Source organism: Branchiostoma belcheri, unplaced genomic scaffold, assembly GCF_001625305.1.
Source record: "Branchiostoma belcheri isolate BF01 breed outbred unplaced genomic scaffold, Haploidv18h27 scaffold8, whole genome shotgun sequence".
NCBI lineage: Eukaryota > Metazoa > Chordata > Leptocardii > Amphioxiformes > Branchiostomatidae > Branchiostoma > Branchiostoma belcheri.
Genome location: NW_017804464.1, coordinates 3,682,486 through 3,698,798, shown reverse-complemented (window position 1 = coordinate 3,698,798; position 16,313 = coordinate 3,682,486). Strand labels below are relative to the sequence as shown.

Sequence of the window (16,313 nt, the reverse complement as noted above, 5' to 3'; positions counted from 1 at the left end):
TTTACGACTCGCTATAACTTCCCTTTACCGTTGAAAATAACAAAATGGCGACAGTGAGGTTGTGACGCTATCCCGTCATCCATTGTGGTTGCTTGATAGAAATCATGGAGGTTAAAAATCAAAGCGAGAGAAAAATTATTTGCACACATTCTTCATATTTAGCATTCGGTCCGTTAGGAGTCAAAACAGATAAATGTGCCGCGGCCGGAGCCTGATGTGAATTTTATCCATGACAAGGTTTGCGCCGGGTATTTTTTTTAGAGATACAATTCTACCTCTATGGATATACCCGTACCCAGAAAGTTTGATTGAAAGGAAGCTGGCAATTTGGCAAGACTGTCTTATAAAAGTCAGTAAGTTAATTGTTTGCCTTCCCCTAAAGGAATGGGAGAACTATTCGTTGAGAAACTTCACCGAATCACCGAAAATACGTAATGTAGAGTCGGCGAACGATTTATATGTAGAGAGTAGAGTATGTAGAGTAGAGTAGAAGCTCCGGTCGGGTATTACGTATGTAGCATGAACGTCCGCGAGAGTGTGATGGCTGGTCCTTGTAAATTTACGGAGTCATGCATAAGTAGGAGCGCTGCACAAATATCGGTCAACTATTCGAAGCAACTGCCGCCTCGCCCCCGATAATTTCGTACAAAATATCGGACCAAAGTATTCCTTTATCGGCTCCCTTCATGCCTTAGACTTGTGAATATAGCTAAAGACACATTTTATTATAATACATCTTCAGAATAAGGTGGCGTACTATTACTAGCTTGTACCAAGGACGTTCAACGAGACGTCCTTGCTTGTACAAAGGGATTTGCAACTTCCCTAGCCTCTCTACCAAAACAACAAGCTGACAAGATGGCGACTGTCAACTTGCGACGCTATCCCGTCATCCATTGCCCGTATCGGCTTGACAAGCGACTTCGCGGTAAGTGTTATTTCTTGATTACAACTGATGACAAAATAAAATAACGACATACTCAAGCTCATAGCTTATGTTCGTGTCGTCATCAAAACAAAGAACATTACAGATGTATGTCAAAACTAACAAACACAGGCATAAGGGTAACAAAGTACATTGTATATGATAGCAGTTATGTATGAAATATAAGAAAATGATAATGAAGCGTTGTACGCAGGTAAATTGTAACTATGTATTACACGTCAAACAGGATAAGAAAATTGGTTACTCGAATATTTTGGTTTCTTTTAGAAATAATTGTACACATCTACATGTCGTCGTAGGTTGTAGGTTCAACCAAATCAATAACAACATAGCATGAAATAGAATAACACAACATAACATCAGGCATGAATAAACTGTCACAAGAAACAGATTAACATTAAGTGAATCTTCGAAAAAGGGCCATGATCTTGGTCTGATACAGATGCATAGCGTCTGTATGCATGCTTTGTAGATTTTAGTAAAGCTTTTGATTCCGTCTTTTTTCAGACCGCTACATCATCAAACCAAATAAAACCACCATAAGTGGAATTTCATGATCAGGGACGGACAGAAGCCCGCAATGCAGTAATCCCCGTATGTGAATTAAGCACACCGCACGTGCAAAGCGAAATAATTATGTCAACATGTGAGGTTAATCTACTAGGACGACAAACTGCAACCTCAACGCCAACATTGCTAAGGCTGCTACTTGGCAGGAGTAATGCCGACTTGGTGTACTTGCCCTGGTTAAATAAAATGAGTGAATGTGTGGTTACGGTGCGTCGTACGGGGAGTCACGTGCACGACAAGAAGACGCAATCTTTGTGCAACTTAGTCATGCAACTTAAATGCAATGATTTTAGTTGATTTTTTTTTGTCAATTTGTACCTTTAGAGATGTTTTTGATCATAAGATAAAGATCTACCTTTTGCACATACTACAAGAACTTTCAAGTACGAACATTAAGATAAATCTTAATATTGTTTCTTGCTCCGTGCATGAGATTGATATCAAACATTTTAGAAAAAAAAATCAAGATCGTTCTTAGATTTTTTTTTACGAAAAGCTTAACAAGGGCTTTAGATGAACTTCGTGTCGTGTTGAAAAAATTGGCATTCGCCTTACTAACCTGTACCCGTGCGTCATGATGAAGAGAAGTCACCATCTTTAAACTCTGTCAGATTTTGGTGTTTTGTCGCTGGTTGGAGAACGCAAAGACGCTACTCCGCTGTGACTTACCGTGTGGCGGAAGATGACCCGGCCTCTTTAGAGGTGTATGCGCAGAGGCTTGAAAACTTAAGGTAAGATGATTTGGTGTTGTTTTATTGGCCTATGCCATAGCTAATCCTATGGTAATGTAGGGTTGATGAGATTGGCCACGTTCGATGTGCGAAAGTTGCTGTGCTACTCTTCTGTACTGACCAAGCAGAGACTGTTTTCATATATTTTTCGTTATGCCAAGATACCAAAAGAAAAGCTGACAAACTAGCGCTAATCAAAACCGTTTGAAGACAGAAGATGAAGTCCACTTTGCAGTAGCTAGATTGTACTTTATATAGTAATGATAGAAATTATCTTTTTAAGATATATTGTCATATATTACAAGAACGTTACCATCTTTCCCATCCCTGACTAATATCGAAAAAATCATCTTTCTTAATATGGGCTTTTATCATCCTGTATTAAACAAACCCATTTCAAATTATATACTAGTACTTTATTTAACATCACACAGAAACGAGAAGAGGCCGAACCTCTGTATTAGAGTAGTTTTAGAGCTGTTTGTACTACAGACATGTATGTACCATTCATCTGTTCACCTGTACTTAGCCCGATACGCGATAGGGCATGAGTGTGTAATAATAAAGGTTATCTGTTATCATCTTACGATCGGTCTCGGTGTTAACTAAGCGGGTACGGCCAAATACCGAATAAGGTATCCTGACGTACCGGGCTTAAATAATACATTCCCTGATGACAAGACTTGAAGTATTGCATCAAGTGTTGTAAAGTTCGTACTTGCCAGCTACGCAGAGAGTCCTGGTTTCTCCTTGGAGACGAAACCTGGGTTTTGCGCCCTTGGCCTTGACATGTTGAGCTGTTGCTTCTTCTCCTGGATCGACAGGTAAGTGTTCACTGATTCCGACGCCTGACTTTAGCTCTAGACGGTAGGTACGGCGCGGAACAACTTCCCTCTCAGGCATTGAGTCGAATTTTACGATGATCGGATTACCATTTCATACGCTATATGCGGTGGACATTAACGAAGGAGAAATCAATTCTGGCATTCATGACACCCAGTTTGTCGACAAGAAAGTTGTAAGCTTCTTGTACCACAGCTTCCTCTGCCTTGAAAATGAAATACATCACCACATCAAAGTAAACGACAAAACAATATATATTTAAGTCTTGTCTTCATATCGGATCGGCCATCCACGTTCCGGCATGGCAACAGACATCTTTGCCCATTTTCGGCATTTTGACCACTGTTAGGGAGCAACAAAATTTCTTGCTTTTTTTTCCCAAACTAGGCGAACATAAAAGCGTATTGACTTGAAACTCGGAATTCATGATCGAGAGACATAATTCCGCACAGAACTTTGAAGGCGACACAGCTAGGACCTGTCCAGGGTAGATGATTACTAAAAAGCAAACAGGGAATATATGAATAATATAAATTATGACATGACATCGCGTGTTTGGGGTGTGGTATCTGCATTTCGCCCCAGAAATCGGTAGTAATTATATACATGTATAAGTTATATACTGACAGTAAATAGAAGCTCTGCTCTTTCACATACATTTGGTAGGGGTTATACCGCCCCTAACGGCGTGATATACCCTTCGGTCATTGGTTAGAAATTTTATAGGAGTAGTAAATGAAGCTTAGATACTAGTATTATGAATAACTTTAGATTAGGAAGACACATGGTATTAGAGTCCAGCGACAACCTTTCATATAAGGCGTGTCAGACTCAGCGTGTCAGCCCCCGAAATCATGGAACGAACTACTTTCTCTCGCGGAAGCGACGCTGTTATACGTACACGCATCTGTATTAGTGCGCGTGTTTGTTTGGTTAGTAACAAAGCATGACCTTTGACATCCATTGTCAGTATGTTAATTAGTGACGTCACCAAAGGTTATTATCCAGCTTGGGTTTAGTCCAGTTTGGTCACGCGTGGGTGCAGCTCCGATAGAAATGTTTCACTTCATCGCTCCCCGAAGACACGCTGCAATAGTATGATAATTCTCATCTGTTTTCTCTTCTAGTATGCTATGCTTAAGCTTTCTGCCTTTTTATGACCTTGCTAAATAGGTGTTCTTTATTTATTATTTGTTACTTTCAGGATTAATGTTTCGTAAGTTTCAAGGACATTGTACAAGTCTTACAGGCTTCTTTCCTCCTCCTGCACTCTGTTTATTTCTTTGTTTTGTATTTGTTGATTAATGTTTTTATTTGCGCAAAGGGATAAATGAAAACACTAACTGCAATATTTGAAGCTCCTTGCTTAAAGCCAAGTATTGATTGCAGCAAAAACGCTACGTTGTTGTCAAACTTTTGAATATCACACACCAGGAAGCACGAAATACGCTAGCGTTGCATGATACACCAGTTGTTTGACCATTTTCCTCCTTCAGTTTACTTGCAAGTGTGTAATATCTTATTCCCGAGCTATTATTGTTGTTGACTATAATAGTATAATACTATTGACTAAGCACGAGATGCGTGCGCGCAACGCCGATCGTAAATGGCAGAAATTGCGCACGCACAACCAAGGCCTGGTTTGGCTCTACGCGCGCGCCAACACATTCCCCAGGCTTACCAAGCAAAGGGCGCGCACCGCCGCTAATGCGTGGCGCTATACGCGCGCGCGCAGACAAGGGCCGATCTGGCAGGTTTCGCGTACCAACAAAATCCATAGTCGTACCAACAAACTGCGCGCAGCGCCGCTAGTGGGGGGCGTTATGCGCGCCCGCGCGCAGCGCCGCTACGGCGTGGCCACTTGCGCGCGCGCGCATCAGCGCGCGAAATCGACCAATATCGGGACCCCATTCCTACCTGTCCATGACACCTGAATTGACAGCTGTCTAATTTATCTGTCAATCACAATTCATGGCAACACCTAGTTTTTAAATAAAAGTGATATATCTTCACATAAAAATCATGTTATGTAAACTCTTTGTTAGGTGTCTTTGTTCTATAGCTATAAGACTATATCCACCATAATAAAATAACTTAGCACACATTTTTTTGACAGGAGACATAAATTTGCGGACATAAAAATTGTGAAAGACATTTGGATTATGCATTGTTGATGAAGAAAACTGCTAAATTGGGCTCCTATTTTCGTGCGTTCGTCAGATTCTGTACAAATAAACATTTGGCAGATGACTCAACAAGGCAGTGATATCAGACCCCGGTCAAAACACTTGTGTCCCCGGTGACAGACATGCCCGTAAATTTTACCCGGGATCAAACTCAAATAGAAATGGCGCGCAAATTTTTGAGGCACGGAAAAGCTCGATATCATACCAAACTAACCATAAAGTCGTCGGAAATGGAGAAAGTAGAGAAAGCTGAGGAAGAAGGAGGGTGAAGCGAGCCGAGCGCGCTAAACAAGAAAATTTTGGCATGGAAATTTAGCAAAAGGAGGGAGGGGGGCAGTCGGGAGGTTCGCCGGTAAACTTACCGTCACTGCGCTGGATTCGCACGCTGACGCCGACTTTGAGGCCGCCCCAGTCCATGATAAGGCCCTAAACTTTCTTTTCTTTCAATTCTGTGCAAACTTTACGAACAAAAACGCCGGGAAAATGTACGAAACACGGTCTTCTCTCACTGAATCACATCGGTTGAATATTTTTTTGAAAGTTTCGTCGCGCATGCGTGATGCAAGTGACATGCGCAAGGCCTGCTCATGACGTCATGTTGCAGTGCTGTTTACTCCGCCAGGCGGCGCGCGTGCGCGGTCGTCTCTAAGCAGCGGTGGCAGCAAAATGACAACGGTGGGCAAATAATAAAAAAGTAAAATTTTTCGACATCAAATATCAGAACAAAGCAAAGGTTTATAAAATTGATAGTGAATAAAACACAAGACATTGTAGAAAGTAAATTATTCGCAATAAATGACAATTTATTGGGCAGATCAGATTTTTGATGTGATCTGGCAAACCTGTTGGATTAGTTGTCGTTCTACTAAGTGTCGCTAGAGGGCACTTTTGAACAGTGTACTAGTACCAGATACTGAGGTCAGACGTGAAAGACGAAAGTTCAGCTGTCTGGTTTGGGATCTCTGCTGGTCCGGGACTGTCCTAGAAGCCAACCGAGGCAATGACACGATTTAAGGTAAGGAAAATATTTCTGTGGCTTGACAACATAGTAGCAAGGCCATGGTTTGAGTTGTTGGCCCATTAAAGGACGTGTCCAAGTCTCAACCCACCACCTACCCACTGTCCTTTCTTGAGAACAGAATGGTTTATTATGTGGGTCTTGTCAGAAATACAAAAAAAAAAAACCCTTCACAAGCTGCCCCAAGGTTGATGAAAGTGAAAGTGACATTATGTGTCCGTCAATGTTACAACGTTCAACATCAATGTCCACATTACAACTGTTACTTGATAAGAATGCAGTAACAATCAGTTTAGATAAGTGGTTTATTGGCCAAACATTAGATCTCCTACTACAACTTAGTACAAGTCTATGTCTAGAATAAATTCGAGTTGCTTCAGAAAAAATGAACTCCTGAATTTCTGTCCCCAGTACTCCCACCAGGTCCCTCCCACCATGGGTTCCCCGCCGGCGCAGTGGCTGCCACACTGGGAGACCGGTTACCTGCGGACCGCCTGCCTGACCCTGCTGGCCATCGCTGTCATCCAGCTGGTGTTCAGGTTCATCCGTGCGTTGCTATGGAAACGGTACATGCGGAAAGTTCTGGCACCATTCCCAGGAATGCCCGCACACTGGCTGTTTGGTCATGTGAGAGAGGTACATTTGATTTCCACTAGTGTTTTAAAATTCTCTGCCTATTATAAGTCATGGAGGTACTCTCTGACCTCCATGCTATAATATACATGTACTGATGTACACATCTACACCACAATCATCCTTCACTGACAACACTCTAGAAGCCATGGAAGGGTACTTCCATTGTTTAGTTGTTCCTGTTTTTGAAATTTTAGTGAGCCTTAGACGGTCAAAGTTACAAACAGGAACCATGCAGAGGTAACTTCTTATGTAACGGTGGAGTTCACTAGTGCCACCAACTGACCAGTCAAACTGGTTCAGACCTATTCGCCTTGCTGTTAGAGTGTTCAATGAGCTCGTGGCCTGAGTTCTGCACAGGTTCAAATCCCTGTATGGGAACCACTGAAACATCAAGGGGCCTCACTTGTGACTCTTGTCACTAAAGGAATTTCATGGTATGAGCTAATATAATCTCCAAGCATATCTTCAAAATTGTAACTGCTGTCCAAGAGCAGGTCCTGGCCAATGAACTAATAATACTCTGGTGGTCTTATACGATCTATTCCAGGTACGACCAGATGAATCCGGTTTCACCATCGTGCCACAGTGGGCTGCCAAGTTCAAGTACGCCTTCCCCATCTGGATTGGGCCGTTCCGAGTGGTCCTGAGCCTCGTGCATCCCGACTACATCAAGGAGATCGTCAACTCACCAGGTAGGTCAGGGGTCAAGGTCAACTCATCAGGTAGTTCAGGGGTCAAGGTCAACTCACCAGGCAGGTCAGGGGTCAAGGTCAGATGCATGGGCTGGTGGGTCTATGCTATACTGATGTCATAGTAAACTCCTCATGTAGTTTAAGCCGTAGTACCAAGGGTTAGGATCATATACATAATATAACATTTCATAACGTAACATAAAATAAGTTTTCATAGAGGATTGTATCTGAATCTTAAAAATCTGAATGATCAATTCAATTGTTTTTTACAGAACCAAAAGACAGGGTATCATATGCTTGGCTGAAACCATGGATAGGTGAGTGGCGAATTATCATAGCATTATCAGCATAGGCAAAGTTCCAAATGAACAGAATTATATGTGTACGAATATGTTTTTGAAAGAATACAGAAGTGATTGTTGTAAAACTGTGTGCAGGAGATGGGTTGCTGGTCAGTGAGGGACAGAAGTGGTTCCGTAACCGACGACTTCTCACACCAGGGTTCCACTTCGATGTGCTGAAGCCTTACGTCAAGATCTTCTCTGAATGCACCAACATCATGCTGGTAAGTGTCTGTATGTTCATATGAATTAATGGATGAAGGAAAGAATGAACAGAAAAGTAAGAACACCAGGCACTCTCCTGTTTGTATTCTTAAAGTTTATAGATATTATGTTCATGTATAATGTTCAGTGTTTTTTTACAACATTCAACAGGCATTACTTGGCGCAACTGTACACCCGTGAGTGGGTCACAGTTTACACCTGTTCACCTGTGTCCAGGACAGGTGGGCAGACCCAGCACATGTTACACCTGTTCACCTGTGTTTTAGGACAGGTGGGAAGACCTGGCACCTGGCACACCTGTGGAGATGTTCCACTACGCCAGCGCGATGACCCTGGACAGCCTGATGCGCTGTGCTCTCAGCGTGCGCGCCGACTGTCAGCAGGACGGGGACAGGAGCCCGTACATCCGAGCCGTGTACGCCCTGACCAAGTGCGTGGTGGAGCGAGGCCGCTACCCGCCATTCCACATTCCTCTCATCTTCCACCTCAGCCCAACTGGCTTCAGGTAAGGAACACCTGTCGGTGGAGACACTAACACCTAGGATTTGTTTGTCAAATACCTCCATAAAATAATGGCATCATATGCATGATTTAGAATTAACATGTGCTCTTTTATTTGAGATGTAAGATTTGATAATGTGAGTATTCTCATGTCTACAACATTAATTTAAAAGTTTACCAAGACAACTCCACCTCCTTGTATCTCCTTGTGTTGTGAGAGTGCAGATACAGTGTGTGTTATGTGTACTCAGCAAAAAGTATGATGTACATGTATGACTGAAAAGTATCAAATTTTCAAAATTTGTTTTTTGAAATTTCTAGCAATTCGAAAGGTTTATGCAATAGATAAGCTCAGTTTTGTAACTTTAGATATTTAATGTTTTAGCCTACTGGTATTGTTTGGTTTGTTTGATTGTGAGCTAAATGTCCACTGTTTTTACCAGGTTTCGAGAAGCGTGTAAGACTGCCCATGACTTCTCTGATGGAGTCATCAGAAAGCGGCGTGCAGAGCTCCTGCAGCAGAGTTGTGAGCAGACAGACACAGCCAACAGCTCTGAGGAAGGCCCAGCCAAAAAACGATACCTGGACTTCTTGGACATCCTGCTGCAAGCCAGGGTATGTTCTCACTAATGTATCTTGGAACAATCTTGTCTTCCAAGTCTTCTTGTGGCAGGAAAACCTTTCCATAGCCATCCAGCAAAACTGTACATGAAATGTAATTGCGATAAACAACATTTTTTTAGGCAAAGCTGTGTTGTTTTTGCTATGTTTCCTCTTCTTCCTCTCCAAACCAAAAAGGTCAATGACCTGAACCAGACATCTATCACCATAGTAACTGTTTTTGGGTTACATCATGTTGCAGTTTTATAGTGGGAGGGATTTAGACTCCTGTCTCCATATATATGTAATGTAAATGTGTTTAAGAAATAACAGAGCAGACCATATGTGAAGGTAAACATTATGTATTTGCTTTGCAAATGTTACCTTTTTAGTTTGAGGTTTAGTTTTTTTCAAATGTTTGTTGTTTTCCATGTAGGATGAAGATGGGAGGGGTCTGTCAGAGCGTGAGATTCGGGACGAGGTGGACACCTTCATGTTCGAGGGTCACGACACGACGGCCAGCGGCGTGTCCTGGATCTTCTACAACCTGGCCAGACACCCTGCCTGTCAGGACAAGTGCCGCAAGGAGGTGGACGCTGTGCTGCAGGGGAGGGAAGAGGTCAACTGGTGGGTCAGAGTTCAAGGGTGGAGGACAAATGACAGTTTCATTGTTAAAGATACATGTAGGTCAAATATTATGTCAGTCTTAACAGGAAAAAAACAGAAAAAATTGGGTGCACATGCACCCAGTATTTTGAGCCCTGTTCAAGGACTAACAGGATACAATATTTTTTTAATTTTAGGGAGGACCTGTCCAAGCTTCCTTACACCACCATGTGTATAAAGGAAAGCCTGCGGATGCACTCCCCTGTCCCAGGTGTCACCCGGCTCACCACGCAGCCACACACCTTTCCTGACGGGAGAACCATCCCCGCAGGTGAGCACACCTGGCCACATGGCTCACAGGTGCACGGAGGGATGGACGGAGGGATGGATGGATGGACAGACGGGTGGATGGATGGATGGACGGACGGGTGGATGGATGGATGGACGGACGGGTGGATAGGCGGACAGACAGATGGATGCATGGATGGATGGAAGGATGGATGGACAGATGGATGGACGGATGGACAGATGGATGGATGGACAGATGGATGGCTGGATGGATGGACGGACAGATGGATAGATGGATGCATTTATGGATGGATGGATGGACAGATGCAATAATCTTTGATTACATGTATGATACTTCAAAACATATATTTACTACAACAGTTTTGTTTGTGTTCCCTGTACAGGTGTTACTGTGAACATTGGAGTACACAGTCTTCATCATAACATCCATGTCTGGGGAGACAATGTCATGGTGAGTTTATCAGGATATTATATGTGACAATGGACAAAAAGCATCCATAGCTTCAGGAATGCAAACTTCCAAAGTTACGACATGTTTGCTGTCACAATCCTTAGATGTTGATGACATGCTCTGAAACCTTACTGCATTCCATCTGTACAGGAATTTGATCCCGAGCGTTTCTCATCCGAGAACTCCAAGGGCCGATCTTCCCATGCCTTCATCCCTTTTTCTGCAGGATCTCGGTAAGGCTTGAAACATGACTGACATTATTGATACAGAAAACTGCCTTGGAACGTCTTGATTAAATGGAGAATCTTACTGTGCCTAGAGATTGCATCCAGGTCAGATCTTCCCCAAGAACTATACATTTGAGGATAGAAGGTTATTATTAAGTTCCTTGTAGTTTTGTGACTTCACAAAATTTACTTTCAAAAAAGACACTGGCCCCAGCCCTACTCAGATGAATCATATATACATGTATTGCTCGGATAGGACGTTAAATGGAGGTCCCGTGTTTGGGGAGAGCCACACCCTACGCATGTTAAAGAACCCACCACACTTATCGAAAAGTGTAGGGAATCTTCCCGGTGTGAGTGGTTCAAACCTTACGGTCTGGTCTGGTCTCAGGTTTGACATCTTGAAGAGGTGATAGTCATCTGTTATGTCAATCCTTCCACAAATGTGGTAAATCTTCATAAATAAATAGGTTACATCTAAAAACTAATTTCCCACTCGTGTACGTCAGGAACTGCATTGGCCAGCACTTTGCCATGAATGAGCTGAAGGTCTCCGTCGCACTGATGCTCCAGAGGTACCGGTTGGAACTGGATGAGACCAGACCTCCGTACCGGGTGGCTCGGCTGATCACCAGGACCAGGGACGGTCTGTGGCTGAAGGTCTACCCCAGGGGGGACAACTAGGGAGACCCACGTGGAAATACAATGTACAACACACCCACTTTATTATTATGCATGTATTACACATTAACCATGTATAACATATCCGTGTTGGAATACATAATATATAATATACTTATTGTGTACATGATGTACTACAATATTGTACATGTATGTGGAGTACATGGATAGTGAACTCATATAGGGGGCCTGCATGGGGGGTCTTGACAATGCTCTACGCTAAATTTTGAGAGCCAGCCAGTGAGTGAACTACTGGGGACAGTACTTTAAGCCATTGCTTGTTGTTCTTGCCGTAAAGACTGGGAATTTTCCTGGTGAACAGAACCTGTAAATAATGTACACAGTCAAGGAAGCATTGATGCTAGTGCCTTGTGGTTTTCATGTTTTGATCTACAATGTGTTACAGGGAAATAAGTATTTTGGACCGTAATAGAGTGACTTAATGGTCGAAAGTATGGTACTTAAACGCTTTTTCTGTGAATTGGTCCTTTGGAAGGTGGACAATTGTCATTGCTGCTGTAAACTCTGACTGTATGTAAAGGCTGTCTAGGTATAATAATAAAACTTTACTGGAAAGACGAAGTCTGTTAGAAAATAATATGCAAAAAACAATAATATAGATCAATTGTTTGAATGATCAAACTTTGATCAAACCTTGAAAACAATAGTTGCAGTTATGAAAATTCCAACATTGTTTACCTTTGTCACATAATAAGTTACCTTGACCTTTGTTGACATTTTCACCACCACACCTCCACCCTTTATACCTCAGTTTACAAATGTACATCCGAGAGCTTTTCTCAGAAATACGTCTACTATGGAATATTCTTCTTTATCTTGTGTTAGTAGAACTGAAATAATTGCATACAATCATGACAATTACATGTACAAGCCAATATAAATGTGCATGTATAGGAATATATAAGTGCACCTAAACAACTTCTATGATCCTCAGACAAAATACAGCATATCACCACAAAAATATGACTTACATAAAGCTAGGAATGTCTCCATTTTCCCCATCCTTGTCACCAATACAAACTTGGTGTCAGAAGCGTGAGTATAAGATGCTTCTTATGTACAAGTTATTGAAAAGAGTGAAGAAGTACTTTTGTCCCACTGTCCCTTACATTTGAATAACACTCATTTCAAAGTAACAAGTATTGGAAGATAGCACTCTGAACTTCAAGGATACAAATAATTTTTCTTGACAACTTTTAAGATGGTGGAAACATACAGGAATTAATAAATAAACAGCTCCTTTACAAACTAATGCTGCCCCTTTCTAGATTTTCTTCCAGTTTTAAACTTCACAGTTTTTGTTAGCACTGTGACAGACTTCTAATCTATGGCAGGTTGCATGTCCAGATAGTCTACAATAGCTGTGTCTGTGGCGTAGTCCTGTGGGACCTTCTTCGCCTTGTCTCTGGTCCTGGCGCTGCAGCCTGCTTTGACCAGCAGTTGGACCAGGTCCATGTTGTTTTTCATGGCGGCAAGATGGAGGCATGTCTGGCCCTCGTCGTTCGCAATGTCGCTTCGGCAGCCGCTGTCTAAGAGAATGGAGGCGATCTCCTTGCTTTCGCGTTTCACAGCATAATGCAGGGGAGTGTCGCCATCTATATTCTGTAGGATGTAAGAAGAGAAGGTTCAGTAGGATACACAATGGAAATTCAAAATGTTAAAGCTTCATTGTAGTTCCTTACAGCATCTTATAACCTTCTCCCTGCTGCCTAACCCTATAACCAACACAAATTTGGTGCCAAATGGGTACCTTAGCAGACTGAAGGTTAAAAAATTTGGCCACATTTACCTTGAGTGCACTGTACATGTATATAAAAACAATGAGAGATTGGCTTGGACGCTTAATATTAACATTCTCGACTTGGAAGAAAAATTAATAAAGGCATGAAATTTCATTTCAATGAAATTTCAGGGTGGTAAAGCTGGATTTTCAAAGTGAATTCTTTGGCCATTCTTTTAATGTGGTATATTAAAAGTTTAATCAATCCTATTCCATAGCATACTGATATCAAAAATGTGCTAAGTCAGTGTCATATTTTGTTTTACCATTCTGAAATTTGGATGCCTTTAAGGATGGAAAATTTAAGTCTCAGTGACTCCCTGACCTTGAAGTTGACCTTGGCCCTGCTCTGCAGCAGGATCTGCACCAGGTCCACATTCCCCGCCTCCACAGCCGCGTGAAGGGGCAGCTCAAAACAGCTGTTCGGCAGGTTGACGTCACTCGGGGGGTCGCATTCTTCCAGCAGTGTACACACCTGGAAATCAAATCACACATGGTCATGGGTATTCATCTCCACAGAACATTGTTTACAAAGCAATGGCAAGGAGGAAACAGTGTTAGTAACATATCATTTGCAGGATGATTCTTCTAAATTGATACAGGTTGAGGGTGTGAATTCTTTCTTAGGACAGAACTTCACATTTTTGCTGCCATTTATTAATATTTGTGAGTTTGTGGCTTATGGATAACTCATAACTTGACAATTTGTGAAACAATCTATATGATGTTTGGTACACGTATATGGGACATTCATGGCCCCCTAACGGCTTTCTATGATACTGCAGCAGAACTTGATCAGCTAGTTGAAATGGGCGAGATATCGCTGACCAATAATCTTACCAGCTCCTCTTTCTGCATCTTGACGGCGAACATGAGCAGTGTGTCACCCGTGGTGGGCTGTCGCCAGTTCACGTCTGCGCCTGCGCGAATCAGCTCTCGTACAATGTCCAGGTGATTCCTTAGTCCAGCCTAGTGGGGGGAGTAATTCAACAGAATAAACTTCAACAACGTTTAGTATATTTTGAGAAATCTTATTTTCATTCATTTATAGTGGGGTCATGTGGCATAACGGCAGAGCATTAGGCTCGGAACCAAGAGGTCCCGGGTTTGAATCCTGCCATGTCACCAACCTTGTGCCGTTGGGAAAGGCACTTTACACGACTTCCCTCACTTCGCTCAGGTGAAAATGATCATTATCATGATCGTTGGCATGAACAGAAAAACCAAAACCAGATTTGTGAGAAATTGTGTTTCAGTCCGTACCTGCCACAGGAAGTTGAAGGCCTTCTCGCCATACACACGGTCGAGTTCCAGCTCCCCTCGGCTCAGTTTCCGAACTTGGCCGAAGTTTCCCGAGTCCACGGCCGCCCAGAGTTCCTCGACTTCATCCTCATCGTAAACCAGCGAGGAAAGTTTTCGCTGGCGAAAGGCGGTCGGACGTTCCCCCATCTTGTGTACCGTAAGATATCTGAGGAAAGTTGAACGAAACAAGTCAGAAACTTTGATTTTTCATTGTACACGATCCTGAACCCTTTAAACTCCTCACCCCCATTTTGTGTAGATATCTGAGGAAAAGTTGAATGAAAAAGTTAGAAATCTTGATTTTTCGTTGTACCCTATCTTGAACCCGAACTCTTCACGCATTCACCTGTCTCCAGTGGTATGACTTGAACCTCCTTCAAGTGAATAGAATGCTATAACAAATTCGTCTTGAAAAAATAGACATTCGCGTCACATCCTGACTCAAGCAAAGGAGGGAATAAACGAAGAATAAACAAAGCATTTGTGCCCTGATCCATTGTCCTGAAAGGAATGTAAAGCGTGGGAGGAGAAAAGGAGTGGCACATACATGTATTAATAAAGGCGTGGGGAGTGGAGAATTTGTGTTTTTGCCTCTGATTGTTTATTCAACAGTGTGTCTTTTGTATTTTTATTGTACTTTTTATTACAATGAATATAAATAAATGATTTTTGAAAAAAGCTGGGTGATGAGGCTCACAAATAAAGAGCAAACTTTCAAGGCATTTCCATCAAGACCCCCAGACCAAAAAAATTGAAAATAAAACTAAACACTTCAATATTCTAATCACTTCCAAGCAGGTGTAGGATTTGGCTCGGTCTTAGTTGTTTGTGGGTGTTGCTGCATTCAGTAAGTCAATTTACATTTAGCATTAAAATACAGACTGAGACGGAACCTACCTCTGCTTGTGGATTACCACACTCTACTTAACAATTGACAAAAATCCTTGTAACCTTGCAGAAGACCAACGCAGACAATACTATCCTCACATCTAGCAAGTAAACCACACAAGGTCCCACCTGACAAGTCGCCTTTGACACAGGTGACACAGGTTTGGTGTGTAATTTTTTTGAGTAACAGCCGTAAATTATCTGGTAGTGGACCCTCGGGCAAGACGCTAACTAATGGAGTCACACCTTTAAGTTATACATGGCGTGCATCACAAAACATCCCTGATTTATGTGTTAGCCGAAACAGTTATGCGGGTCTACAACACACAGTATTAACCAGCTGTAATACCAGCAGCTAAGTTAGTAGCACCTGCGTGCATGTGTTTAGGCTGCTTTTACAAAAGGAGAGATACGGAAGGTCTTGCTCTTCACTCTCTATGTTTACTGCATAGATTGTTACAGATAGTAAAGTGGTAGAACCGCAACTTTTGCTGATAAATATCGACATTTAACAACCTGCGGACAAACGATGGCACACATTCTTGACACCTTTTTTTATGATACTACCACTAACAACGTGTGATAAATATGCAGCAGTGTGTAAGAATTCTAGCTTGCATTGCTTTCTTACCTTTCAAATTACCTTATTATTTTGTAAATGTCTCCAGGTTAATGCCTCAACACGTGTGAAAGGTGTGTTTGCTGCAAAAAATGTCTTTAGTTTTTAAAGATTCTGAGAGCAGCAATTATCCTTTTTGT

General features: G+C 42.2%; 3 protein-coding genes across 7 annotated transcripts in view; 1 reads left to right on the top strand and 2 right to left on the bottom strand.

The window, feature by feature from the left end:
• The window catches only part of LOC109486115 (kinesin-like protein KIF2A), a 30,846-nt gene extending 24,995 nt beyond the window's left edge, over nucleotides 1-5,851 (bottom strand). For 4 of the 5 annotated variants that reach the window (XM_019789814.1, XM_019789812.1, XM_019789811.1 and 1 more), the window contains exon 1: nucleotides 5,639-5,850. In XM_019789814.1, the coding sequence (XP_019645373.1) occupies nucleotides 5,639-5,693 (55 nt within the window). In that variant the 5' untranslated portion in view covers nucleotides 5,694-5,850. Of the gene's footprint in view, nucleotides 1-5,638 lie in introns of all 5 variants that reach the window. The other variant, XM_019789810.1, reaches the window with a different exon arrangement.
• Nucleotides 5,852-6,189: 338 nt separating this feature from the next.
• Nucleotides 6,190-11,581, top strand: LOC109486124 (cytochrome P450 4A14-like). The gene is made up of 12 exons (XM_019789824.1): nucleotides 6,190-6,291; nucleotides 6,706-6,930; nucleotides 7,478-7,622; nucleotides 7,895-7,939; nucleotides 8,060-8,187; nucleotides 8,455-8,693; nucleotides 9,133-9,304; nucleotides 9,726-9,916; nucleotides 10,093-10,226; nucleotides 10,588-10,655; nucleotides 10,806-10,888; nucleotides 11,392-11,581. The coding sequence occupies exons 1-12, from the start codon at nucleotides 6,277-6,279 to the stop codon at nucleotides 11,564-11,566; spliced, it is 1,620 nt and encodes a 539-aa protein (XP_019645383.1). The 5' UTR covers nucleotides 6,190-6,276; the 3' UTR covers nucleotides 11,567-11,581.
• Nucleotides 11,582-12,875: 1,294 nt separating this feature from the next.
• On the bottom strand, nucleotides 12,876-15,584 carry LOC109486163 (putative ankyrin repeat protein RF_0381). Its single transcript, XM_019789868.1, has 5 exons — nucleotides 15,564-15,584; nucleotides 14,628-14,832; nucleotides 14,205-14,333; nucleotides 13,690-13,839; nucleotides 12,876-13,186 (listed from the first exon to the last, which is right to left on the bottom strand). Exons 2-5 carry the CDS (start codon nucleotides 14,811-14,813, stop codon nucleotides 12,905-12,907), a joined length of 747 nt encoding a protein of 248 aa, XP_019645427.1. The 5' UTR covers nucleotides 14,814-14,832; nucleotides 15,564-15,584; the 3' UTR covers nucleotides 12,876-12,904.
• Between the last annotated feature and the right edge of the window lie 729 nt (nucleotides 15,585-16,313).